At 41.2% G+C, this 26,840-nt stretch overlaps 1 protein-coding gene and 1 long non-coding RNA gene across 2 annotated transcripts in view; one reads left to right on the forward strand and one right to left on the reverse strand.

The window, feature by feature from the left end:
• The window catches only part of LOC141092976 (bombesin-like), a 31,778-nt gene that overhangs the window by 3,776 nt on the left and 1,162 nt on the right, over positions 1 to 26,840 (reverse strand). The window contains exon 2 of the mRNA XM_073579361.1: positions 2,205 to 2,368. Coding sequence (XP_073435462.1) covers positions 2,205 to 2,368 — 164 coding nt within the window. The remainder of the gene's footprint in view (positions 1 to 2,204; positions 2,369 to 26,840) is intronic.
• Positions 25,043 to 26,840, forward strand: part of LOC141092977 (uncharacterized) — a 67,416-nt gene continuing 65,618 nt past the window's right edge. The window contains exon 1 of the long non-coding RNA XR_012232966.1: positions 25,043 to 25,151. This is a non-coding gene — a long non-coding RNA (uncharacterized lncRNA). The remainder of the gene's footprint in view (positions 25,152 to 26,840) is intronic.

Here is a 26,840-nt window from a genome sequence, read left to right on the forward strand (position 1 = left end):
TCAGTATTGGGGTATCAGGTGCAGTAATAGGGACACATACAGCAGCGGCTCAGCATTGGGGTATCAGGTGCAGTAATAGGGACAAATACGGCAGCAGCGGCTCAGTATTGGGGTATCAAGTGCAGTAATAGGGACACATACGGCAGCAGTGGCTCAGTATTGGGGTATCAGGTGCAATAATAGGGACACATGGCAGCAGCGGCTCAGCATTGGGGTATCAGGTGCAGTAATAGGGACACATACGTCAGCAGCTGCTCAGTATTGAGGTATCAGGTGCAGTAATAGGGACACATATGGCAGCAGAGGCTCAGTATTGGGGTATCAGGTGCAGTAATAGGGACACATACGGCAGCAGAGGCTCAGTATTGGGGTATCAGGTGCAGTAATAGGGACACACACGGCAGCAGCGGCTCAGTATTGGGGTATCAGGTGCAGTAATAGAGACACATATGGCAGCAGCGGCTCAGTATTGGGGTATCAGGTGCAGTAATAGGGACACATACGGCAGCAGCGGCTCAGTATTGGGGTATCAGTGGCAGTAATAGGGACATATGGCAGCAGCGGCTCAGAATTGGGGTATCAGGTGCAGTAATAGGGACACATGGCAGCAGCGGCTCAGCATTGGGGTATCAGGTGCAGTAATAGGGACACATACGTCAGCAGCTGCTCAGTATTGGGGTATCAGGTGCAGTAATAGGGACACATACGGCACCAGCAGCTCAGTATTGGGGTATCAGGTGCAGTAATAGGGACACATACGGCAGCAGCGGCTCAGTATTGGGGTAGCAGGTGCAGTAAAAGGGACACATAAGGCAGCAGTGGCTCAGTATTGGGGTATCAGGTGCAGTAATAGGGACACATACAGCAGCAGCGGCTCAGTATTGGGGTATCAGGTGCAGTAATAGGGACACATAAGGCAGTAGTGGCTCAGTATTGGGGTATCAGGTGCAGTAATAGGGACACATACGGCTGCAGCGGCTCAGTATTGGGGTATCAGGTGCAGTAATAGGGACACATACAGCAGCGGCTCAGCATTGGGGTATCAGGTGCAGTAATAGGGACAAATACGGCAGCAGCAGCTCAGTATTGGGGTATCAAGTGCAGTAATAGGGACACATACGGCAGCAGGGGCTCAGTATTGGGGTATCAGGTGCAGTAATAGGGACACATATGGCAGCAGCCGCTCAGTTTTGGGGTATCAGGTGCAGTAATAGGGACACATACGGCAGCAGCGGCCCAGCATTGGGGTATCAGGTGCAGTAATAGGGACACATACGGCAGCAGCGGCTCAGTATTGGAGTATCAGGTGCAGTAATAGGGACACATATGGCAGCAGCGGCTCAGTATTGGGGTACCAGGTGCAGTAATAGGGACACATACGGCTGCAGCGGCTCAGCATTGGGGTATCAGGTGCAGTAATAGGGACACATACGGCAGCAGCGGCTCAGTATTGGGGTATCAGGTGCAGTAATAGGGACACATACGGCAGCAGTGGCTCAGTATTGGAGTATCAGGTGCAGTAATAGGGACACATACGGCAGTAGCGGCTCAGTATTGGGGTATCAGGTGCAGTAATAAGGACACATATGGCAGCAGGGGCTCAGCATTGGAGTATCAGCAGGATGAGCAGTTTGTGCAGGTTGAGAATAGTCCAATTGGTGACAGTGCTGAAAATATGAGAAGTGAAACGTGTCTTTGTTGTATCCTCTGTAGCTGAGTCCTGGCTGGAGGAGTCGCCATGTCGGTCTGGGCCAGATGGAAAAGATGTGAAAAGTGAACGATTCCATCAGAAAGAAAGTCAGCAGTAAGTCATTATCTGTAACTCTGCTATAATCTATTATATGTTCTGTAGGACTGGTATTATTTACCACTGACCATATGGTGGTAATATTAATACTGTTTTTTTAGATATAGATTATTTTTGGCAACAGTGCGGTCATCTGCTGAGGTTCTCTGGTTAGGGGCCCACTCAGAAGTTTCGCCCCCCGAAGCAAAACCCTAGCTAGGTCTATGCTATGGATTTATATTTTCTTTGCTGTGAGATCAGGGTAGGAAATATTCTGTCATGTCTCAACTATTGGGAAGGAGAATTAACCTAACTATTTAATGCCTAATTTACCTTTGTGTAAATTCCAGCCATAAAAGTCACTACTTGAACATTTCTGTAGTTTTAAAAGAACACCTTAATAATATATCCATTATACCTGTGGTCCTTGAAATTGAATGGGTGATGCTACTCTGCGTTGCTCTTGTAAAAGCGCAGCTCTCATGCTTTCCATAATGCGTGGAGGGAAGACAGCCGATTCCTCCAAATCTTGTTCACTCAGTCTATTCGTGTCCTGAAGACTTTTCTTTCCCATAAAGTGCCCTGGTCAGATAAATGATGTGACATTCAATGTTGTTGTTTCATAACTACATTACTATAAAAAGCCTAAAACAAATACAGCAAAAGAAATAATAAAAAAAAAGTTTGGTATAATTATATTGACCTTCAAAATCATGTTCACAGGTCATTTTCACCACACAATGAAGTCTTTAAAAACCGAACCCCAAAAACAATGGCGGAATTGTGGGTTATTTCACTGCACTGGGAATTTTGTTTCCCTGTTTTCCAGTACTGTACATTGTATTGTAAAATGATGGGTGTCTTTCCAAACTACAGCTCGTCCCTGAAACAAGCCTACAAAGAAAAAAAAAATTAAAAAATCATGACTCTTGGAAGAAGGGGAGGTAACGACAAAAATTGGCCACGCCAGGAAGATAAAGTCACTTTCAGAATCATCTATAGGGGACAGCATGATGCAAGGCATTTAGAATCATTCAGTGGTGCAGAATTTTGCCTGAAAACAAATAAAGCTGTTGTCTTTAGCTGGCCATAAATATGGAATAAATGTTAGCCAGAAAGTTGATTTTAAACTATTGTTCACAGTTGATAGTGATTTATCAGTTACTTCAGAAACAACCAATAAATGCCAGATAATGGATTCATTATTGATCCATCTTGTTTTTAAAGTTATGAAGATTTTTTTCGCTGCTATTTCCTGATTGCGGACACATAGCCTTAAATGGATATAAGTAAGTTGTTGATAAAAAAATGGAAGGAAATGTGCTACAGATCTAATATTATGCATATAGAAAACTAGTTACATAATTTCCAGGTACAGTTTGCTAAAAGTTGACATAGGATATAAATGAAAAGAACATTTTTTTCCTTCCCCAAGTGGATGAGATTAACATTGATAATAAAAACACTATATAATTACATAGAGGTTCATGTTATTTTTTTCTAAAAATTCATCAAAGTCTTTTTGAAGCCAACCGTTCCCCCTGTAACCTATTCCTGGGATGACCATTCCACGATTTCACAATTCTCATAGTAAAAAAGTTGTGTTGCCTCTGGAAATTGAACCTTTTTGTTTTTCTCTAGATCAGCGTTTCTCCAAACTCCAGTCCTCATGGACCCCAACAGATCATGATTTTAGGATTACCTTATTATTCCAAACATGATCTGTTGGGGGCCGTGAGGACTGGAGTTTGGGAAACGCTGCTCTAGATGGAGAAACGTGATGCAGCGTTTAACCATATTTTTATGTAAGGCTAATTTATATAATAATTCAGACAAAAGTAATTCATTAAAAATCAAAACGTCAAGAAGGAACATTAATGGTTTATGGGTACAGAAGGGTTGTATGTAAAGAGTGACATTGATCCTCGGCAAATCGCTAGATGTTAAACAAGGAAGTGAAGTGAAAATGAAAGGTCATGTTGTGGATTGGGAAACGAGCAGAATATATTAGCACATTGCTAGATGTTAATAAGCGGCATTGATATGGCTTTGTGCTTGTCAATGTCTTAATTTCTCACTTCTGTTGCAAATGCTGTGATAGCAACACGTAGCAGTCAGCCTCATGGGCACGTGTATTAATTCACTGGTATCACAAATATCTACATTATTGATGTAATGTAGCTAATTAATATGATGTTCTTATCTCTTATGAATTACATGACTTGTCTGCTACTTTGCCACCTTCTCTTTTGTCAGTGTAGATCCATTCCAGATTCGAGTGAGGTTTGACCTTAGTCTAGTTTCTAGTAATAAACCTGACAACCACATAGTGCTCAATTATTTCTCAGGTGTTGAGTCTCTAGAAATACATTTGCCTTAAATTCCTCGGATCTTCATCTAAAGATGGAGCTGCCACTAAATCGAGGATCAAGACAGGGAAGGAGTTTTGGCAGAAATAAAGCCATGCCATATTAAGTGTACTTTGATTAGCAAAATGTATTCTTTAAAAAAATTGTATTAAAGTTTTTAATATTTTAAAAAATAAGGTATCCAATTATGGAAAGTTATATAATAAAATAAGAAAGTTAAATAATAAAATAAGACTCTGGTAAAACTTATTACATGAATACAAAACATTACAATTTGTATAATAAAAACTGCAAGAGATTTTTCAAAGATTCATTGCATCAAAAATTCAGGGCAATGAGTTAATAACAAGATAGACTGACTGCTTTTGAACATTTTTCAGGATTGACGGTAAATTCTTGACAATATAAGATATAGCTTATGTCATAACCATAAGAAAAACTATATACATATGTAAAAATAATAGAAAGAAAAGGGGAGGATGGAGGATGTCCATGGGTCCTTGAATGCTCTATTTTTTTAAGTTGCTTGACAAGATTTACATAAGCAGCTCTTCTTGTATTTCACTTTAAGTACAAGTAGTTTTTCTATGAATATTTTATGTAGTTCATGTGGTGGTTTATCCATATTTGGAAGACTGATTTTTTTTTTTTTGCTGCTACTGAAATGAGATGTAGGAGTTTTCTAGAGCTTTTGGGGTCTATCCAAGCGAAGAAAAGTTACGGTTGAGTCAGTCATATGATGGCTATCCAGACAATAATATAAGAAAAACCACGGTACTCTTTAGCTGCAGTGAAGAAAATTACATTTAGCATGTCATTATCAGGAGTACCATACTTTACAAGATGGCTAATGTTTTGGTCTGGCTGGACCTAGATCATGGCCTGTTAAGAGCAGTGTGGTGGATGCTCTATGATGAGGTTAAGAGCTAAGAAGTGCCGTGGTTTTTCCATTATTACCCAGTCAAAGAGGCTCCAAAATATGCGGAAAGGCGAAAATGTAATATTTTCAATAGGGATGAGCGGACCCATGGAATTTCGGGTTCTGGTACTTTATTACAAAGTTTAGCCTGGGTACCAGAACTGTACGTGAAACTCTCTCTCGCTCTCTATTTTTCTCATTTTAAACAATTACTTTAATTGTCAATTTTTTTTCTATAGTAGAAACTCTTGTGTCATTTTTATTAAGCTGTACAGTCTTGATTAAGCAGCAATCTGGAGCGTCATTTCTGAGAACTTTGTATTGTATTGACCCTCTTATTTCTCCTACAAGTGTATGACTAGGTAGATAACTTGCTGGAAATGGTAACACCTAGTTGGAAATGTATCCATGAATATTTAGGAGGCTAATAGAATAATAGTACAATGAAAATATTCTACAATTGTCATTTCATGAGGAAGACAAGTATCTACTAACACAGACATGTCGGGAGATATGTCAGGTCCCTTTTGAAGGCAATGTCCTGAATCTATTCAAACTGAGCCATGTAAGTAAATATCTGAAAAATATGGATAATGAAAACATGAATAATGTGATATATTTTATTTTAGAGGTATTTTATTTGCAGTGCCATCTTGACTCCATACAACCATGCCTGAAAAATGGTCCCAATGGTTCTGCCATAAGGACATCCTAATAGATGGGTAACCCATGAACTCTGAAAATTAAGGTAATTTGGTTTTGGATTATACCAAGTATAAAATTACAGTGTTTCAAAATAAAATTATTCTCTTTTTCTATTTCCTTCCTTTGTAACATTTTAATTACATCAACAGATTAACCTCCGTAGACGCTATAAACGTAGATTACACATATGAAGTAAACTGATTTACACGTCGCATGCAGTCCAGTTCAGGGAAACTGTCTGGAAATGATCCATAATGACAGCAGCAGAACCCAACAATGTAATACAATTATTGGATTCATTTTACAAAACTTTTCTCCTGAATAACAATCTTACATATACACAAACATTCTGCATTTGGTTTTGCAATGCGAAACCCTGTAAAAAGATATTTTCTATATATCGTTAAAAAAAAAAAGCTTGGAGAAAAAATTAAATACTCACCATGTGTGATCACCAGTTTTAGGAAAGTTGACTGCAGTATGAAAACACTTCCTTAAAAACTTTGCTTTGATTTTAAATCATTACTTAAATCATCATTTAATCATTAATCAATCACTACTTAAATAATTTCCCTAAAGACTGCTTTGATTTTGAATCATTACTATGCCAATTCGTGTGCACAGCTTTACCCAGATGAAAAATGTTAAGCAAGCCAATAGGCAGTGTAGATAAATCTGTGCTGTGCAGCTCAAGGAAACAGAAAAAAGCAACTTTTGAGGTTTACATGAATGCGAAAAATGCCAATACAGAAGATATGGTCAGTTTCGGGGTTCTGACTGGTGGCATCAACTTGTGGTTGGTGTTGGATGAAGAACATTGGGACCCAAGAGCTTTTCCTACCTTTTTTCTTTCCAATACTCTTATGGTTTGGGATAACTAAAAATATTTGGAACTTTATAATTCCACTAAATAATTTTACATAATCAGAGTTGTACATTCGAATAATCCAGTTTCACATGGTCTTTGTTCATGGATCCAGCTCACATTGGACTTGACCACTAGGTCTCCTGACTTGGGTTAGCAGTTTCGTAGGCATATATGAAGCAGTTAGCTCAGGTAGGAAACCTTCCTTTCCAAGCACGGCCTTGATTGATGAAAGATTAATATATGTATTACAGTTGTGATGATTATAAACTATATTTTAGCTGTAATGTCTGACATTTTTAATTTATCAATGCTAAGAGGTAAGGTGGCCACATTTATAATGTCTTGTATGAAACTCAATTTTCAGTGCTGTGCATACTGCTGGGAGCGTTAATAACAAATCACCTGCAGACGATTACTGTTCCTTCTGATCCATCTCACTTTTAGTCTAGATACAATCTTATTATTCATAGTTGGATTATTGGTTTGGCATGGATGCAAATTATAAGCTAAGACTAAAAATTTAATGATATCATGCATTACATGGATAACGGAAGCACTGGCAGACACAGACCGAAAAGGGCCCCTCTTCAAGAACAATATATGGGCCCTTTGCCATCCAATAGCTCATCATAATGTAGAATTTCACCTGCTTTAGGAGTGCAAATGGACCCCCTTGCCTCTTGGGCCCCTGTATGACTGCACAGGTTGCACCAATGATATAGTATGTCCACCACTGAGGTGATGGTTGGTAGAAATTTTTAGCCCTTACTTTTAACTTACCATTATAGCAAAGATTGCATTGTATACTTCAAACTATTTTTTTCTTTCTCTACATAAATATAAAATGAAGAATGAAGTAATTTTACAATAGATGTTGATGTAAATCGGCCTTATTTTACATGCAATCCTATTTGTGGGCAGCATGATATAGAGCAGGAGGAGCTGAGCAGGGTGATATAATGTTATGATGTTTTGTGGGAAAAGATTCAGTCTAACTTGTAGGTGTCATTATTCAAATCCCTTCCATGTATACTAGTCCAGGGGGCACTACTAAATAGTGAGTGACAGCTATCTCTGTATGAACGTATGTACATCCATACAGGGCTGCCAATCACGGAATAGTAATACTAAATCTTTTGCCATAAATCTATATATCCATGTTATGTGCTCCATCTACATACAGATCTGACAACTTTATCAACATAACAGAGGCCCTTTAAACCCCTCCTGACATGGCATAAATGTGTGTAAGTAGTCGTGTTGTAGTGGTATGAAGTGTATACTCACAAAATGATTGATTACCAATAATCTCTGTAAAGCGCTGTGGAATTAATGGCGCTATATAAATGAGTAAAATAAAAAAAATAAATTAATCTTTCTTAAAGGAACCTTAACTTATATTTCAGACTACTGAAACTTTTATTAATATATTACTTTAACTAATCCATCCACCCAGTTAAATAAGTTCTAATCTATTTAAGTCTGCTTTAATGTCCAAAAGTATACAAATATTTAAGGTAAAGTTAAAGAATAGATGTCTGAACTATTTATGTAATGATCTGAAGCATGATATTCAAATTAACATGTTGTCCCTCAAAATACATATAAAAACCATCTTATCTATGTACCAGAGTCCAGTGAAACCACATAGTAGGAGCATTTCCATAGATGGTGCTTCAGGGTAAGATTTAACACTAGTTTTATGGTGGTGAGTATCCTGAGCTCAAGTCACATAGTTCCAAAAAAAGAGACTGAACAAAAGCTTCTTAAGAGAATTTCTGTGACCCATAGGTTTATGGAATTCCTGGCATTCTCATAATATATTGGTCCACCATCTTTTGTACAGTCTGTTAAAACTGTTTTCCATTTCTCTGACACGTACTGCTCACCATGTCTCCTGTCTTACACTGACTGTCCATGTCCTGTACTCTGTAGTGCAGCGGTAGCATACTTATGCAGTGAGGAGGCAGTGACCCTCAAAGTTCAAACACAAAACTCCCTTAATGCATTCCTTCCCAGCATTAAATGTCCAATTCACACACAAGTGCATATAATATTAGTGCCCATTTCACAGCACTACATACAGTACTACACGGCATCCTTTAGACTACAGTCACTAAACACGCTGGACTTGCCTTTGACCAGTAGCCATGGGAAACTGCACCACCGTGTCAATGTCTCTTACTCACAGCTTTTACACAGTACACGATATCCTTTAGATCACAGTCACTAAACAGACCAGTCTTCCTCTGACCAGTTAACGTGGGCGACTACACAACCGTGTTAATGTCTCTTTACTCACAGCTTAACACAGTCCATGATATCCTCCAGATTGCAGCCAGGAACCATATCCTCCTGTTTGCAGGCACTAAACACGCCAGTTCTCCTTTGACCTGTTGCAGTGGGCATCTGCACAGCTGTGTGCGCTGGGGTGCCAGACCTTTCAGCTGCCTTGGCTGTTCGGCTCTGCTTGCTTGTGTCTCTTCACACACAGCCAGCGCTCCGCAGGGCCTCCTGCTCTGCACTCCTTCCGAACACCAGACTCACACTGACATTACACCTGACACACCTAAACCTTTTCCTGCAGGGCTTTTAACAAAGAAACTTGTGGCCTTCAGCCACATGGAAAACCCCGGCCTGGAATGAAACTGACTGCATGACTACCATCCTGCAGCCTGTTTCACAACACAACATCCCAGAGCAGGTTTTCCCTACATCTGCCTTGGACACTAGCATGTCCAAGACTACACTTATTTTTATTATTTCTCATCTGCATTGCAGTCACCGCTACGCCCGTGACTGCCATGCACTCCTATGGCCTTCATACGCCTCCATGCACACCCTGGGGAGAACACAGTGACCCCTACCTGTGACATCAGTCACTGCTTCACCATTGCAATCACACCTATACCTGTGACTGCAATGCCCCCTCATGACCTCAATACGCCTCCATGCGCATCTTGGGGCGCACAATCAGCGACCCCCTACCTGTGACACCAGTCACTGCCTCACAACTCTCACACAGACTGCTCCATATGCTCATATCTCAGTCACAGACAGTCCTTTATGACCACACTCATATAAACTACTCATTGCACCCCACTTACATGAAGCTTCCCATAACACTGACCTCACCATACACAGACTACTCTCTATTCTTACTCTCTCACACTGCCCTTCAAGTCTTTGGCAGGAGTGTGAACTCTGGTTATTCACCTGCCTGTTCCCTCCCTCTGCTGTTCACAGAGGACTGTCAACAGATATCAGGATTATGGCTAGCTGAGAAGCTTAATCAGTGCTGTATACCGCACTACCTGAGATCCTCAGTCTCAGGTTAAAGAAGAGACACATGCTTAATTGTGCTTAAAATATAAATCTTTTATTTAAATATGCATTAAAAAAATCACAATAAAAATGAGCAGGAATTACCCAGAGAGAGCATGAATAGTGCAGAAAACACATGGATAGATTGTAGAGGATGTCCTTATAGTTTAATAAAAGTACAAATGAAACACAAATGTTAAAGTGCCAGTGCCAGCTATGGGGAAAAGGGAACTGCACCTCCAGCAACTCCCATAACGGCAATTAAACATATGCCTTAAACTATTTACATGAATATCATTATCACGCGCATACTTATCTCTAACTACACTTAGTTATTAGGTGAAAGCATTATTTTTAGTTTTGATCAGCACTAGCACTTTAACCTAATTTGATCCTATCTATGGTTATGCATGACTACATTTGGCTTTACCCTGATAGCAGCTGTGGTTTACACTGGCACCTGCACTTTAACATTCGTGTTTCATTTGTACTTGTGTTCAACTATAAGGATAACCTCTATAATCTATACATGCATTTTCTGCACTATTCATGCTCAATCTGTTTGGGTAATCCCTGCTCATTTTTATTGTGAGAGTTTTTAATGCATGTTTACATAAAAGTTCTATATTTTAAGCACAATTCAGGCACGTATATTTTCTTTAGGCCGGGATCACACTACCACATGTGATGCAAGAAACTCGCTCGAGTCTCGCACAAACACCCGGAGGACCAGAGCTGCAGCTGCATAGAAAAACATTACACACGGTAGTGTGATCCCGGCCTTAACCTGAGACTGAGGATCTCAGGTAGTGTGGTATATTGTCTATGTTGAAAAGTTATGTACATTATTTGTGGACAAGTGTGTGTTTAGCAATTCATCAGTGACCATTAAGGGGAGAGCTCAGGGAGCAATTGTTTCCTTGTCAGAGAGAGGAGGTTTTAAGTTGCATGGCATGCTGCCAGTGGGCATCTCTATTAGTAACTGTTCACAATAAGCTGTGTGTCACACAAACAAGGGTAGGTGGAGCTGGTGGTGGAATAGAAAGACGCATAGGCAAGTCAAATATTGTGACAAAAGTAATACTAGAACTGAGACCACCATCATTCCTTCTTTATCAATAGCTGAGTGACAAGTGGTTATAGTTCAATTTTGGGAATCTGTCACAAGGTTTATGCTACTCCATATGAGAGAAGGATAATGTAGTTGTAGAAACCCTGATGCTAGTGATGTATCACTTACTCGCTTGCTTAGTGTAATTATGATAAAATCACAGTTATATAAGGAGGAGATTATCAGTAGAGGAATAGTTAGCCTGCTGCCAGGTAGTCAAGCATATTCATGAGCTATCAATAACCCCACCCACAAGACTGTTTTGGTAGCTTTCTGTGTACTCTGTACAGTGTTGTGGATGGGGCTATTCTGAGCTCAGCATTCAGAGATCTGATAGATCTGCAACAGATAAAACAGTGATTTTATCAAAATGACAGCAAGTAGCCCAGTAAGTGATACATGGCTGGAATTAGGGTCACTGTCCCTACAATGTGCTCTCTGATGGGCTAATGAAAACCTGGTGACAGATTCCCTTTAAAGCATTGCATTGTTCCTCCTAAACATCTCCAGCTATGTTCTAAGGTGATCTCTTAATACTTGCATTACTTATGAATAACAAATTCTTGAGTGTCCATTTTTATAACTCTGTATTGTATTGTTCATCTGGTATTCTCTTAGAAATTTATTAATAAATTGCTAACTGTGTATTTTCCTTTTTCTAATGAGTGTTAGTACTAATTAGACAATGTCAAAGTATGCAAGAGAAATCAGAGGACTCTGAGACAAGTAAGAGAAGTATGAAAACATAGTTAAAAACAGCCAGAATTGTTATATCATAGGGAATATAGCTACTCATTAACCCCTTAACCCCCAAGGGTGGTTTGCACGTTCATGACCGGGCCAATTTTTACAATTCTGACCACTGTCACTTTATGAGGTAATAACTCTGGAACGCTTCCATGGATCCTGGTGATTCTGACAATGTTTTCTCGTGACATATTGTACTTCATGCTAGTGGTAAAATTTCATTCATATAACTTGCGTTTATTTGTGAAAAAAATGGAAATTTGGCGAAAATTTTGCAATTTTCCAACTTTGAATTTTTATGCCCTTAAATCACAGAGATACGGCACACAAAAAACTTAATAAGTAACATTTCCCACATGTTTACTTTACATCAGCAGAATTTTGGAACCCAAATTTGTTTTTCTTAGGAAGTTATAAGGGTTAAAAGTTGACCAGCGATTTCTCATTTTTGCAACACCACTTTATTTTTACGGACCACATCACATTTGAAGCCACTTTGAGGGGTTTATATGATAGAAAATACCCAAAAGTGACACCATTCTAAAAACTGCACCCCTTAAGGTGCTCAAAACCACATTCAAGAAGTTTATTAACCCTTCAGGTGCTTCACAGGAATTTTTTGATTATTTAAAAAAAATGAACATTTAACTTTTTTTCACAAAAAAAATATTTCAGGTTCAATTTTTTTTATTTTACCAAGGGTAACAAGAGAAATTTGACTGCAAAAGTTATTGTGCAGTTTGTCCTGAGTACGCTGATACCTGATATGTGGGGGGGAACCATTGTTTCGGCGCATGGCAGAGCTCAGAAGGGAAGGAGTGCCGTTTGACTTTTTCAATGCAAAATTGGCTGGAATTCAGATCGGACGCAATGTCAAGTTTGGAGAGCCCCTGATGTACCTAAACAGTGGAAACCCCCCACAAGTGACCCCATTTTGGAAACTAGACCCTCCAAGGAACTTATCTAGATATGTGGTGAGAAATTTGAACCAACAAGGGCTTCACAGAAGTTAATAACGTACAGTGGTGCAATTAAAAAATCATATTTTTTCCACAAAAATGATCTTTTCACCCTCAATTCTTATTTTTCCAAGGGTAGCAGGACCCTAAAAGTTATTGTGCAATTTGTCCTGAGTACGCTGATACCCCACATGTGGGGGTAAACCACTATTTGGGCGCATGGCAGAGCTCGGAAGGGAAGCAGCGCCATTTGACGTTTTTGGCTGGAATTGAGATCGGACACCATGTCACGTTTGGAAAGCCCCTGATGTACCAAAACAGTGAAACCCCCCCACAAATTACACCATTTTGGAATGTAGACCCCCCAAGGAACTTATCTAGCTGTGTGGTGAGCACTTTGAACCCCCCAGTGCTTCACAGAAGTTTATAACACCCGGGCGTGAAAATAAAAAAATCGCATTTTTTCCACAAACATGATCTTTTAGTCACCAATTTTTTTTATTTTCCCAAGGGTACCAGGAGAATTTGGACCCCAAAAGTTGTTGTCCAATTTGTCCTGAGTACGCTGATACCTCATATGTGGGAGAAAACTACTGTATGGGCACACGTCGGGGCTCGGAAGGGAAGTAGTGACGTTTTGGAATGCAGACTTTGATGGAATGGTCTGCGGGTGTCATGTTGCTTTTGGAGAGCCCCTGATGTACCTAAACAGTGGAAACCCCCCATAAGTGACACCATTTTGGAAACTAGACGCCCTAAGGAACTTATCTAGATGTGTGGTGAGCACTTTGAACCCCCAAGGGCTTCACAGAAGTTTATAAAGCCCGGGCATGAAAATAAAAAAATCGTATTTTTTCCACAAACATGATCATTTAGTCTCCAATTATTTTATTTTCTCAAGGGTACCAGGAGAAATTGGACCCCAAAAGTTGTTGTCCAATTTGTCCTGAGTACGCTAATACCTCATATGTGGGAGAAAACTACTGTATGGGCACACATCGGGGCTCGGAAGGGAAGTAGTGACGTTTTGGAATGCAGACTTTGATGGAATGGTCTGCGGGTGTCATGTGCGTTTGGAGAGCCCCTGATGTACCTAAACTATTGAAACTCCCCACAAGTGACCCCATTTTGGAAACTAGACCCCCCACGGAACTTATCTTGATGTGTGGTGAGCACTTTGAACCCCCAAGTGCTTCACAGAAGTTTATAACGCCCGGGCGTGAAAATAAAAAAAACATTTTGTTCCACAAAAATGATATTTTTGCCCCCAATTTTTTATTTTCCTAAGGGTAACAGGAGAAATTGGACCCCAAAAGTTGTTTTGCAATTTGTCCTGAGTATGCTGATACCCTATATGTGGGGGTAAGACACTGTTTGGGTGCATGGCAGAGCTTGGAAGGGAAGGAGCACCATTTGACTTTTTCAAAGCAGAATTGGCTGGAATTGAGATCAGACGCCATGTTGCATTTGGAGAGCACCTGATGTGCCCAAACAGTGGAAACACCCCCATTTCTAACTCCAACCCTAACCCCAACACACCCCTAACCCTAATCTCAGCCCTAGCCCTAACCCTAGCCCTAATGGGAAAATGGAAATAAATACATTTTCTTTTAATTTTATTATTTTTCCCTAACTAAGGTGGGTGATAACGGGGGTTTGATTTACTATTTATGGCGGGTTTTTATGTTTGGCAGCTGTCGCACGCTAAAAGACACTTTTTATTGTAAAAATAGTTTTTGCATCACCACATATTGAGAGCTATAATTTTTCCATATTTTGACCCACTGAGTCATGTGAGGTCTTATTTTTGCGGGTCGAGTTGACGTTTTTATTGGTATCATGTTCGGGCACGTGACATCTTTTGATTGCTTTTTATTCCGATTTTTGGGACGCAGAATGAACAAAAACCAGCGTTTCATGAATTTCTTTTGGGGGGTGCGTTTACACCATTCCACGTGCGGTAAAATTGATAAAGCCCTTTTATTAATCAGGTCAGTACGGTTACAGCGATACCTCATTTAGGTCTTTTTTTATGTTTTGGCGCTTTTATGCAATGAAAACAATTTTATATAAAAAATAATTATTTTTGCATCGCTTTATTCTGCGAGCTATAACTTTTTTATTTTTTCACTGATGACGCTGTATGGTGGCTTGTTTCTTGCGGGACAAGATGACGTTTTCGGCGGTACAAAGCATATTTAAATGTGTCTTTTTGATCGCGCGTTATTGCACTTTTTGTTCAGCGGTATGATAATAAATCATTTTTTGTTTCGTTTTTTATTTTTATTTTTTAAGGGGTTCGTTAAAGGGGTTAACTAATGGGACAGTTTTATAGGGCGGGTCGTTACGGACGCGGCGATACCAAATATGTGTACGTTTATTGTTTTTTTTATTTCTAAAAAATGAATTAGGGAATTTTTTTTTTTTTAAATTATTTAGCGATTTTTTAAAAATTATTTTTACACTTTTTTTTTTTAAAACTTTATTACATTGTCCCAGGTGGGACATCACTGTCCTGTGACAGATCGCTGATCTGTCACATCACAGATCACTGTGACAGATCAGCGATCTGTCACAGGCACTGCACAAGGCTTCCTCCTTGCCTGCGCTTTGCTCCCTGCAGGCCCCCGAAGGTACCCGTCGCCATCTTGGATTCGGGAACCTGCAGGGATGGAGCCCCCCGCAGCAGCGCTGCACATTGCGCTGCTGTGGGGGGCTCAGGGAAGCACGGAGGGAGCCCCCTCCCTGCTGATGCTTCCCTTTAAGCCCCGGTACACCGCGATCGTGTTTGATCGTGGTGTGCAAGGGGTTAACGTGTTGGGTTGTCAGCTGAGGTAATCAGCTGACACCCGGCTGCGATCAGCAGCGCTCACCACGTGGGCGCCGCTGATCGCTGTGACGTACTATCCCGTCCCTGGGAATTAAGTCCCAGGGCACATGGACAGGATAGTACGTCACATGACAGAAAGGGGTTAATAATGTTCTCGAAATGTAATTAGTCAATAATGTATGGCAATTAAAAATAACATAGAAAAACCACAATCTTGTGATATAACATGCACCTCCCTATGCAGCAGCGACTTTACTTTTTTTTTTCAACAAACGTACATATATTAACCCCTAGTGACCGAGCCAATTTTTACAATTCTGACCATTGTCATTTTATGAGGTTATAGCTCTAGAATGCTTCAACGGATTCCCGACTCTGACATTGTTTTCTCGTGACATATTGTACTTCATGATAGTGGTAAAATTTCTTCGATATGAGTTGTGTTTATTTATGAAAAAAAAATAAAAAAATCTGGCAAAAATTTTGAATATTTAGCAATTTTCAAAATTTAAATTTTTGTGCCCTTAACCCCTTCACCCCCAAGGGTGGTTTGCACGTTCATGACCGGGCCAATTTTTACAATTCTGACCACTGTACCTTTATGAGGTCATAACTCTGGAACGCTTCCATTGATCCCGGTGATTCTGACATTGTTTTCTCGTGACATATTGTACTTCATGTTAGTGGTAAAATTTCATTCAAATAACTTGCGTTTATTTGTGAAAAAAATGGAAATTTGGCAAAAATTTTGAAAATTCCGCAATTTTCCAACTTTGAATTTTTATGCCCTTAAATCACAGAGATACGGCACTCAAAAAACTTGATAAGTAACATTTCCCACATGTTTACTTTACATCAGCACAATTTTGGAACCAAAATTTTTTTTTGTTAGGAAGTTATAAGGGTTAAAAGTTGACCAGCGATTTCTCATTTTTACAACACCATTTTATTTTTAGGACCACATCACATTTGAAGCCACTTTGAGGGGTCTATATGATAGAAAATACCCAAAAGTGACACCATTCTAAAAACTGAACCCCTTAAGGTGCTCAAAACCACATTCAAGAAGTTTATTAACCCATTAGGTGCATCACAGGAATTTTTTTGAATATTTAAAAAGAAATAAACATCTAACTTTTTTTCACAAAAAAAATACTTCAGGTTCAATTTTTTTTTATTTTACCAAGGGTAACAGGAGAAATTGGACTGCAAAAGTTATTGTGCAATTTGTCCTGAGTACGCTGATACCTGATTTGTGGGGGGGAACGACTGTTTCGGCGCATGGCAGAGCTCAGAATGGAAGGAGCGCCGTTTGACTTTTTCAATGCAAAATTGGCTGGAATTCAGATCGGACGCCATGTCACGTTTGGAGAGTCCCTGATGTACCTAAACAGTGGAAACCCCCTACAAGTGACCCCATTTTGGAAACTAGACCCCCCCAAGGAACTTATCTAGATATGTGGTGAGAACTTTGAACCCACAAGGGCTTTACAGAAGTTTATAACGTACAGCGGTACAATTAAAAAATCATATTTTTTCCACAAAAATGATCTTTTCACCCCAATTTTTATTTTCCCAAGGGTAACAGGACCCTAAAAGTTATTGTGCAATTTGTCCTGAGTACGCTGATACCCCACATGTGGGGGTAAACCACTATTTGGGTGCATGGCAGAGCTCGGAAGGGAAGCAGCGCCATTTGACGTTTTTGGCTGGAATTGAGATCGGACACCATGTCGCGTTTGGAAAACCCCTGATGTACCAAAACAGTGGAAATCCCCCACAAATGACACCATTTTGGAAACTAGACCCCCTAAGGAACTTATCTAGATGTGTGGTGAGAACTTTGAACCCCCATGGGCTTCACAGAAGTTTATAACATAAAGCCATACAATTAAAAAAATCATATTTTTTCCACAAAAATGATCTTTTCACCCTCAATTCTTATTTTTCCAAGGGTAACAGGACCCTAAAAGTTATTGTGCAATTTGTCCTGAGTACGCTGATACCCCACATGTGGGGGTAAACCACTATTTGGGCGCATGGCAGAGCTCGGAAGGGAAGCAGCGCCATTTGACGTTTTTGGCTGGAATTGAGATCGGACACCATGTCGCGTTTGGAAAACTCCTGATGTACCAAAACAGTGGAAACCCCCCACAAATGACACCATTTTGGAAACTAGACCCCCTAAGGAACTTATCTAGATGTGTGGTGAGCACTTTGACCCCCCCCAGTGCTTTACAGAAGTTTATAATGCCCGGGCGCGAAAATAAATAATTCGTATTTTTTCCACAAACATGATCTTTTAGTCACCATTTTTTTATTTTCCAAAGGGTACCAGGAGAAATTGGACCCCAAAAGTTGTTGTCCAATTTGTCCTGAGTATGCTGATACCCCATATGTGGGAGAAAACTACTGTATGGGCACACGTTGGGGCTCGGAAGGGAAGTAGTGACGTTTTGGAATGCAGACTTTGATGGAATGGTCTGCGGGTGTCATGTTGCCTTTGGAGAGCCCCTAATGTACCTAAACAGTGGAAACCCCCCACAAATGACACCATTTTGTAAACTAGACCCCCCAAGGAACTTATCTAGATGTGTGGTGAGCACTTTGAACCCCCCAGTGCTTCACAGAAGTTTATAACGCCCGGGCGTAAAAATAAAAAATTCGTATTTTTTCCACAAACATGATCTTTTAGTCACCATTTTTTTATTTTCCCAAGGGTACCAGGAGAAATTGGACCCCAAAAGTTGTTGTCCAATTTGTCCTGAGTATGCTGATACCCTATATGTGGGTGAAAACTACTGTATGGGCACACGTCGGGGCTCGGAAGGGAAGTAGTGACGTTTTGGTATGCAGACTTTGATGGAATGGTCTGCGAGTGTCATGTTGCCTTTGGAGAGCCCCTAATGTACCTATACAGTGGAAACCCCCCACAAATGACCCCATTTTGAAAACTAGACCCACTAAGGAACTTATCTAGATGTGAGGTGAGCACTTTGAACCCCCAAGGGCTTCACAGAAGTTTATAATGCCAGGGCATGAAAATAAAAAAATGGTATTTTTTCCAGAAACATGATCAATTAGTCCCCAATTTTTTCATTTTCCCAAGGGTAACAGGAGAAATTGGACCCCAAAAGTTGTTGTCCAATTTGGCCTGAGTACGCTGACACCCCATATGTGGGAGAAAACTACTGTATGGACACACGTCGAGGCTCGGAAGGGAAGCAGTGACGTTTTGGAATGCAGACTTTGATGGAATGGTCTGCGGGTGTCATGTGCGTTTGGAGAGCCCCTGATGTACCTAAACTATTGAAACTCCCCACAACTGACCCCATTTTGGACACTAGACCCCCACGGAACTTATCTAGATGTGTGGTGAGCACTTTGAACCCCCAAGTGCTTCACAGAAGTTTATAACACTCGGACGTGAAAATAAAAAAATCATTTTTTTCCACAAAAATGATATTTTTGCCCCCAATTTTTTATTTTCCTAAGGGTAACAGGAGAAATTGGACCCCAAAAATTGTTTTGCAATTTGTCCTGAGTAGGCTGATACCCTACATGTGGGGGTAAAACACTGTTTGGGCGCATGGCAGAGCTTGGAAGGGAAGGAGCACCATTTGACTTTTTCAACTCAGAATTGGCTGGAATTGAGATCAGACGCCATGTTGCATTTGGAGAGCCCCTGATGTGCCCAAACAGTGGAAACCCCCAATTATAACTCCAACCCTAACCCCAACACACCCCTAACCCTAATCTGAGCCCTAACCCTAGCCCTAACCCTAACCCTAACCCTAACCCTAGCCCTAACCCTAGCCCTAACCCTAGCCCTAACTCTAGCCCTAACCCTAAGGCTGTGTGCACACGCTGCGGATTTTACTGCGGTTCCGCAGCGGTTTTGGCTGCTGCGGACCCCAGTACCATGATTCCCTATGGGAATCAAAAACCGCAGTGCAGACGGTGCGGAATTTTCCGCGCGGATTATCTGCGGTTTTCAATCCGCAGAAAGAATTGACATGTCAATTCTTTCTGCGGATTCTCCTGCGGTTTGCCATCTCCTCTAATGAGGAGATGAAAAACCGCAGGACAAAACCGCGAGCAATCTGCAGGTAAAACCGCAGGTCTTTTGACCTGCGGTTTCACCTGCGGAGTTTACAAAATCCGCGCAGATGAATCCGCACCTAATCCGCAGCGTGTGCACACAGCCTTACCCTAACGGGAAAATGGAGATAAATACTTTTTTTTAGTTTTATTATTTTTCCCTAACTAAGGGGGTGATAACGGGGGGTTTGACTTACTATTTATGGCGGTTTTTATGTTTGGCGGCTGTCACACGCTAAAAGACGCTTTTTATTGTAAAATAGTTTTTGCATCACCACATTTTGAGAGCTATAATTTTTCCGTATTTTGACCCACTGAGTCATGTGAGGTCTTATTTTTTGCGGGATGAGTTGACGTTTTTATTGGTACCATTTTCGGGCACGTGACATTTTTTGATCGCTTTTTATTCCTATTTTTGGGACGCAGAATGAACAAAAACCAGCGTTTCATGAATTTCTTTTGGGGGGGTGCGTTTACACCGTTCCGCGTGCGGTAAAATTGATAAAGCGGTTTTATTCTTCGGGTCAGTAAGGTTACAGCGATACCTCATTTAGGTCGTTTTTTTATGTTTTTGTCGGTTTTATGCAATGAAAACTATTTTATATAAAAAATAATTATTTTTGCATCGCTTTATTCTGTGAGCTATAACTTTTTTATTTTTTCACTGATGATGCTGTGTGGTGGCTCGTTTTTTGCGGGACAAGATGCCGTTTTCAGCGGTTCCATGGATATTTATATGCGTCTTTTTGATCGCGCGTTATTACACTTTTTGTTTGGCGGTATGATAATAAATCATTATTTTTTGCTTCGTTTTTTATTTTTATTTTTTAAGGGGTTCGCTAAACGGGTTAACTAATGGGACAGTTTTATAGGGCGGGTCATTACGGACGCAGCGATACCTAATATGTGTACTTTTATTGTTTTTTTTATTATTATTTTCAAAAAATGAATTTATTGGGGAATATTTTTTTTTTTTTTTACTAATTTATTTGGCGATTTTTTTAAATTTATTTTTACATTTTTTTTTAATTTTTTTTTTACTTTATTACATAGTCCCAGGTGGGACATCACTGTCCTGTGACAGATCGCTGATTTGTCACATCACAGATCACTGTGACAGATCAGCAATCTGTCACAGGCATTGAAGCAGACTTCCTCTTGCCTGCGCTTTGCAGGCACTGAGGAAGCCAGCTTCCTCAGGTCCCCGAAGGCCCCCGTCGCCATCTTGGATTCGGGGGCCTGGAGGATAGGAGCCCCCCGCAGCAGCGCTGCACATTGCGCTGCCGTGGGGGGCTCAGGGAAGCACGGAGGGAGCCCCCTCCCTGCCGATGCTTCCCTTTAACTCCCGGTACACCGCGATCATGTTTGATCGCGGTGTGCAAGGGGTTAACGTGTCGGGGGCGGTCCGTGACCGCCCCTGACACATAGTGCCGGATGTCAGCTGTGATAATCAGCTGACACCCGGCCGCGATCAGCGGCGCTCACCACGTGGGCGCCGCTGATCGCGGTAGACGTACTATCCCGTCCACGGTCATACGGGCCCGGGTACCGTGGACGGGATAGTACGTCGGATGTCAGGAAGGGGTTAAATCAGAGTCGTGTCACACAAAATAGTTAAAGTGAACCTGTCAGCAGTTTTGGCCGATATAAGATATGGCTACTGTCTTCCAGGGCTTATCTACAGCATTCTATAATGATGCAGATGAGCTCCCGATCTGACCTGCAAGATATGAAAAATAAGTTTTATTATCCTCACTCGGGGGCAGTCCGGTGCGGTCCAGTCCGATTAGTGTCGCAGGTCTATGTCCGGCGCCTTCCATCTTCTTGCGATGCCGCCCTTCTGCTTGCTTTATCACTCCCCAGCATCGCCTGGCGTACTTATCTGCCCTGTTGAGGGCAGACCAAAGTACTGCAGTGCGCAAGCACTGGGAAAGGTCAGAGAGGCTCAGCGCCTGCGCATTGCAGTACTTTACTCTGCCATCAACAGAGTAGAGATGTACGCCTGCGCAGGAGTGCGATGCCGGGGAGCAATGAAGCAAGCAGGAGGGCGACATTGCAAGAAGATGGGAGGCGCCGGACACGGACCCCCGACACCCATCGGACCGGATCCCCCCCTGGATGAGTATACTTAAACTTATTTTTCTTATCTTTCAGGTCGGACCGGAGGCTTATCTACAGCATTATAGAATGCTGTAGATAAGCCCTGAAAGGCAGTGGCTGCATCTTTTATCGGCCAAAACTGCTGACAGGTTCACTTTAATAAATAACATTTTCCACATGTCTACTTTACATCAGCACAATTTTGGAAACATAATTTTTTTGTTAGGACGTTATAAGGGTTAAAAGTTGACCAGCGATTTCTCATTTTTCCAACAAAATTTACAAAACTATTTTTTTAGGGACCACCTCACATTTGAAGCGAGTTTGGGGAATCAATATTAAAGAAAAATACCCAAAAGTGACATCATTCTAAAAACTACACCCCTCAAGGTGCTCAAAACCACATTCAAGAAGTTTATAAACCCTTCAGGTGCTTCACGAGAACTAAAGAAATGTGGAAGGAAAAAATGAACATTTTACTTTTTTCATAAAAAATTTATTTAAGACCCAAACTTTTTTATTTTCACAAGGGTATCAGGACAAAATAGATCTCAGAATTTGTTGCGCAATTTCTCCTGAGTATGCCGATACCCCATATGTAGGGGAAAGCCACTGTTTGGGTGCATGGCAGGGCTCAGAAGGGAGGGAGCACCGTTTGACTTTTCGAATGCAAAATTGTCTGGAATCAATGGCGGGCACCATGTCGCTTTTGGAGACCCCCTGATGTGCCTAAACAGTGGAACCCCCCCCAATTCTGTCTCCAACCCTAACACAGCCCTAACCCCAACATAACCCTAATCCCAACGCTAACCAGAACCGTAACCCCAACACCAACACCACAACCGTAACTTCATCACCACAATCACACCACATCCGTAGCCCCAACACCACAACTATAACCCCAACACCACAACCATAACCCCAACACTAACCCTAGACCCAACCCTAACCCTAGCCCAACCTTAACCCTAGCTCTAACCCCAACCCTAACTCTAGCTATAACCCCAACCCTAACCCTAGCTCTAACACCAACCCTAGCCCCAACCCTAACTGCAAAGAATAGGAAAAAATACATTTTTTTTTATTTTAGAATTTTTACCTAACTAAGGGGGTGACAAAGGGGGTTTGATTTACTATTTTTTTTATTTTGATCACTGTGATAGGCCCACTGACTGGCAGATCATGGTGGGCGCACTGCGGATGCACCCACCATTTTCTTTCAGGAAGAAGACGTGGAGGGCCAGGGGACGGAGCTGTATGGATCGAGGATGGTGGAGGTACCGGGGGAGCTTGGGGGACCCCATTTATCTCTTCTCTGGTGTACTAGATCATATCAGAGAATAGAGAAATGAATGGGAAACTGGACTTTTTTTGCAATCATAATACTGGGGGCAGTAAAAACCGACCCGAATCATGTTCTCCGGGGTCTCAGCTACCCCCAGTTGCCAAGACCCTAGAGATTTTCCAACGCTGGTGGGCGCTACACCCTTATATGTCACTCCCAAAAAAGAGCAGCGCTGAGGAATAAGTATCCTTAATTACGGCCATTAAAAAGCATATCGACGGTTGTTAAGGGGTTTATCACAGTTCTATGGTTCTCTTCTTATTTTCTTGGAATTATAGTTATATCGCAAGATTGTGTTTTTTCTATGAAATACAATTACTACAGAGAGCTGACAAATCCTCTTTAAAGGGAATCTGTCACCCCCTTGGACGTATTTAACCTATTAATAAGGGTATACAGGTTCTAGAATGCTTAAAATTGTCATACCTGTATGTCTCATATCTGCGGTCTTGTTGTGCTGAAATCCTCTTTTATTCCTTTATGTTAATGAGCTTTTCCAGGCGGGCGGTGCCTGGAAGAAAACTCTGCCTCTGGTCTTCATTAGCATGTCTGTCATCTCCCATCAGCGTCACCATACCCTGTGATGCCTAAGGGTTGTCCCGCGCCTGCGCCCTGCAGTGGCGATATTCCATGTTAATTTTCCACCTTTCTATGGGCATTGGCTTCTTGTTTGTTCTGTGCAGGCCAACACTGTGACACCAATGGGAGGTGACAGGTACGCTAATGAAGACCGGAGGCAGAGTTTTCTTCCAGGCATCACATGCCCCAGCGCCTGGAAGAACTTATTAACATAAAGGAATAAAAGAGGATTTCTGCACAATACCGCAGATATGAGGCATAAAGGTAGGACTAGATAAAGCTTTCTATAATCTGTATGCCCATATTAATAGGTTATATACATCCAAGGGGGTGACAGATTCCCTTTAAGCTTCGGAAGCGTACTAAATGACCCTATGGGATTTCAGATGATGATTCCCCTGCAGAATACAGACTGCCATTCCTACTTGTATTCTTTCAGGACAGAATACAGGCTATCCTAAAGCATGCAGAGGGATTCTCCTTCCATGAAGCCATTTTATGGCTTGTATATAGTCTCTATTAATCCCCACAGAAATAAAAATTAGCATGAATTTATTTAATCAATATTACGAACAAAAGTAACTTGTGTGTAATGTATTGATCACACTAAGGCCTGTTTCACATTTCCGTTTATTAGATCAGTTGAAACCCGCTAAAATGATGGAAAACGGATCCGACAGCGGCAGGATAGCAACGTGGGGCACCAGAGCGTTGTGTTGACGGATCCGGCGAAGGTTGCATTTTAAAGGAGAGATAGAGAGATTCTTCAGCCGCCAGAACGGGATTTAGGGTTAAATTTCCGCCAAAGGCAATTCTTCCGGGCATGCGCAGTGACAAATGCGGATCTAGCCAGCCAAAAAAAAGTTTCATTGTCCGTCCTCACATGTCAGCGGACGCCAATCCGTGAAAAATCGGATCCAACGGATGACCATCCGTCAAGATCCGCCGATAATGCAAGTCAATGGGAAGAAAAACGGTTCCGCCAAGAAAAATGGCGGATCCGGGTTTTTTTGCAAAACGGCGGATTTTGACTGATGGAGACAAACGGACGTGTGAAAGAGGCGTAAGCAATACACACGTCTTATGAAACCTATGGCTCTCCCAGTTTGTGTGAACATGTGAAAGCCTCAAACTATTATGTCAGCAGCAGGAGAGCCACAGACTGTAATGCAAGTCAATTCATAGACACTTAAATGTTTGTAGAAATATATAAATAATGTATGTGAACATAGAAAACATGCACGTGCAGGCTGCAGCCAATCAGTGGGCGCTCGTGAGCTGCAGCTTTTACTAAACCATCAGAATGGATGTCTGCTCTGACCGAATATTGATTAGCTGCAGCCTGCAGGTGACATGACAAATCGCGCCAATCTCCGGGAACATCGCTGGAACTGCGTCGATGCAGGAGGTGAGTGTCCATTATTTTTATGTTAATTGGGCTCCTGAAATATTTAAGATGGGGTTGTCCGGTAGTGGACCACTACTTTAATCTAGACAGGCACTGATAGCTCACCAATTTACTACATAACAACTAGGCATTCAAGGCAAAGAGTCATTACATTCTCAAGGGAGGAAGTAATTGTAGTCCAGATCATTCCAACTTTAAATGGACTCTTACTCCAGGTTTTTGCTCCCCCATCTGTGAACAGCGTGATGTAGGGGCAGGGACTCGGAGTCCAGTGATGTGTCATACAAATACTAGGCTGTTTGGTTACTATTTTATCTGCTGCAGATCTGCCAGTTCTCGGAATGCTGAGCCCTGTATACCTCCTCCAACACATTGATTGGCAGCTGTCTGTGTACACTGTGTATAGGCAGAAAGCTGCCAATCAGTGGTGGGGGTGGGATTACACAAAGCTCAAAGATATGGAAGACTACGTGGCAGCATTCTAGTGATAATCTGCTGATAAAACAATGATTTTATCAAAACTACAACAAGAAGCCTAGTAAGTGACACATCACTTGAATCAAGGGCTTTGTCTCTACCTCATACTGCTCTCAGATTAGGTGTCAAAAGATTCTCTTTGCATAAGGTTAAGCTACTTGTTTTTCAAGAAACATTAACAGCAATTTTATTATAGACCCAATAACACATACTCTGAATGTTGATTTTAATTAACTAGAAATGGCTCAAACACTTTATAAGAAGTCAAATTATCTGGACATTTCTCTACGCTCTGGTAGATTGCTTGGCAGTGAGTAATATTTATATGCATATTTTTGACTCCGGTAATTTTACCCGTAGCTTTATTGTTTTACAATAGGAATGTGAATGTAGGGTGTATAGAACTTTGTGAAAAATTTCATTTTTAAGATCAGCCTAGTTTTGTAATTTGGGTAAACTTAAGTCCAACAACATTTAATGCCTATCCAAAAATAGATGATAATGGTATGATGAATGGGGATCTGACCATTCAAACTGCCACGATCAGGAGAACTGGGGTCCCATGTCCTTCATGTGAAAGAAACCATAAGGCACAAATGGCCATGGCTACCTGTCACTGTCTACACATCTAGTTAGGCGGCGGACATTCATATGCATTATGGCTCCATTCACATGGGGAACAAGGGGCCCGATTTCTCATGATCATGGTCCTGTTAACCTATTGATGAGGCCCCCATGATCATACATTTATTACCTAAACTGTGAATGACTGATAAAAGTTTGCATTGGGTTATCCCCTTTAACATCAGGCAGCCTGATTCTGCTATGACATGTGTTTCCTTTGCTTTATTGTGCCCAACTGTTCAGTGTGTCAGATAATACAATTTCTGTCTAATCAGACTAACATCAATTTAAATAGTGTGTAAACGGCCGATTCATCTCAGTGAAGTCTGTCTTATCTGACACAAGACTGACGTGTGTAAAAATTTGTCCGGCACAATCATTGTAGCGTGTAAATGGTATCTGACAGATATCTACATTATAAGGGATAGAAAGGTTATATTTTAGGATATTCCAGATAAGAATTGGTTCTAAGCTAAGAAAATATCGGTAGGACCAGTCCGGTCAGAAATCTGTGTGTTATACCAGCTTCAAGGAAGTGTTAGAAATAAAGAATTGTTCCAGATCAGTCCAACTTTCTTTTTACAATTT

The sequence above is a fragment of the Dendrobates tinctorius genome, unplaced genomic scaffold (assembly GCF_039654945.1).
Source record: "Dendrobates tinctorius isolate UK_male_01 unplaced genomic scaffold, ASM3965494v1 ptg000062l, whole genome shotgun sequence".
In the NCBI taxonomy this organism is placed as follows: Eukaryota; Metazoa; Chordata; class Amphibia; order Anura; family Dendrobatidae; genus Dendrobates; species Dendrobates tinctorius.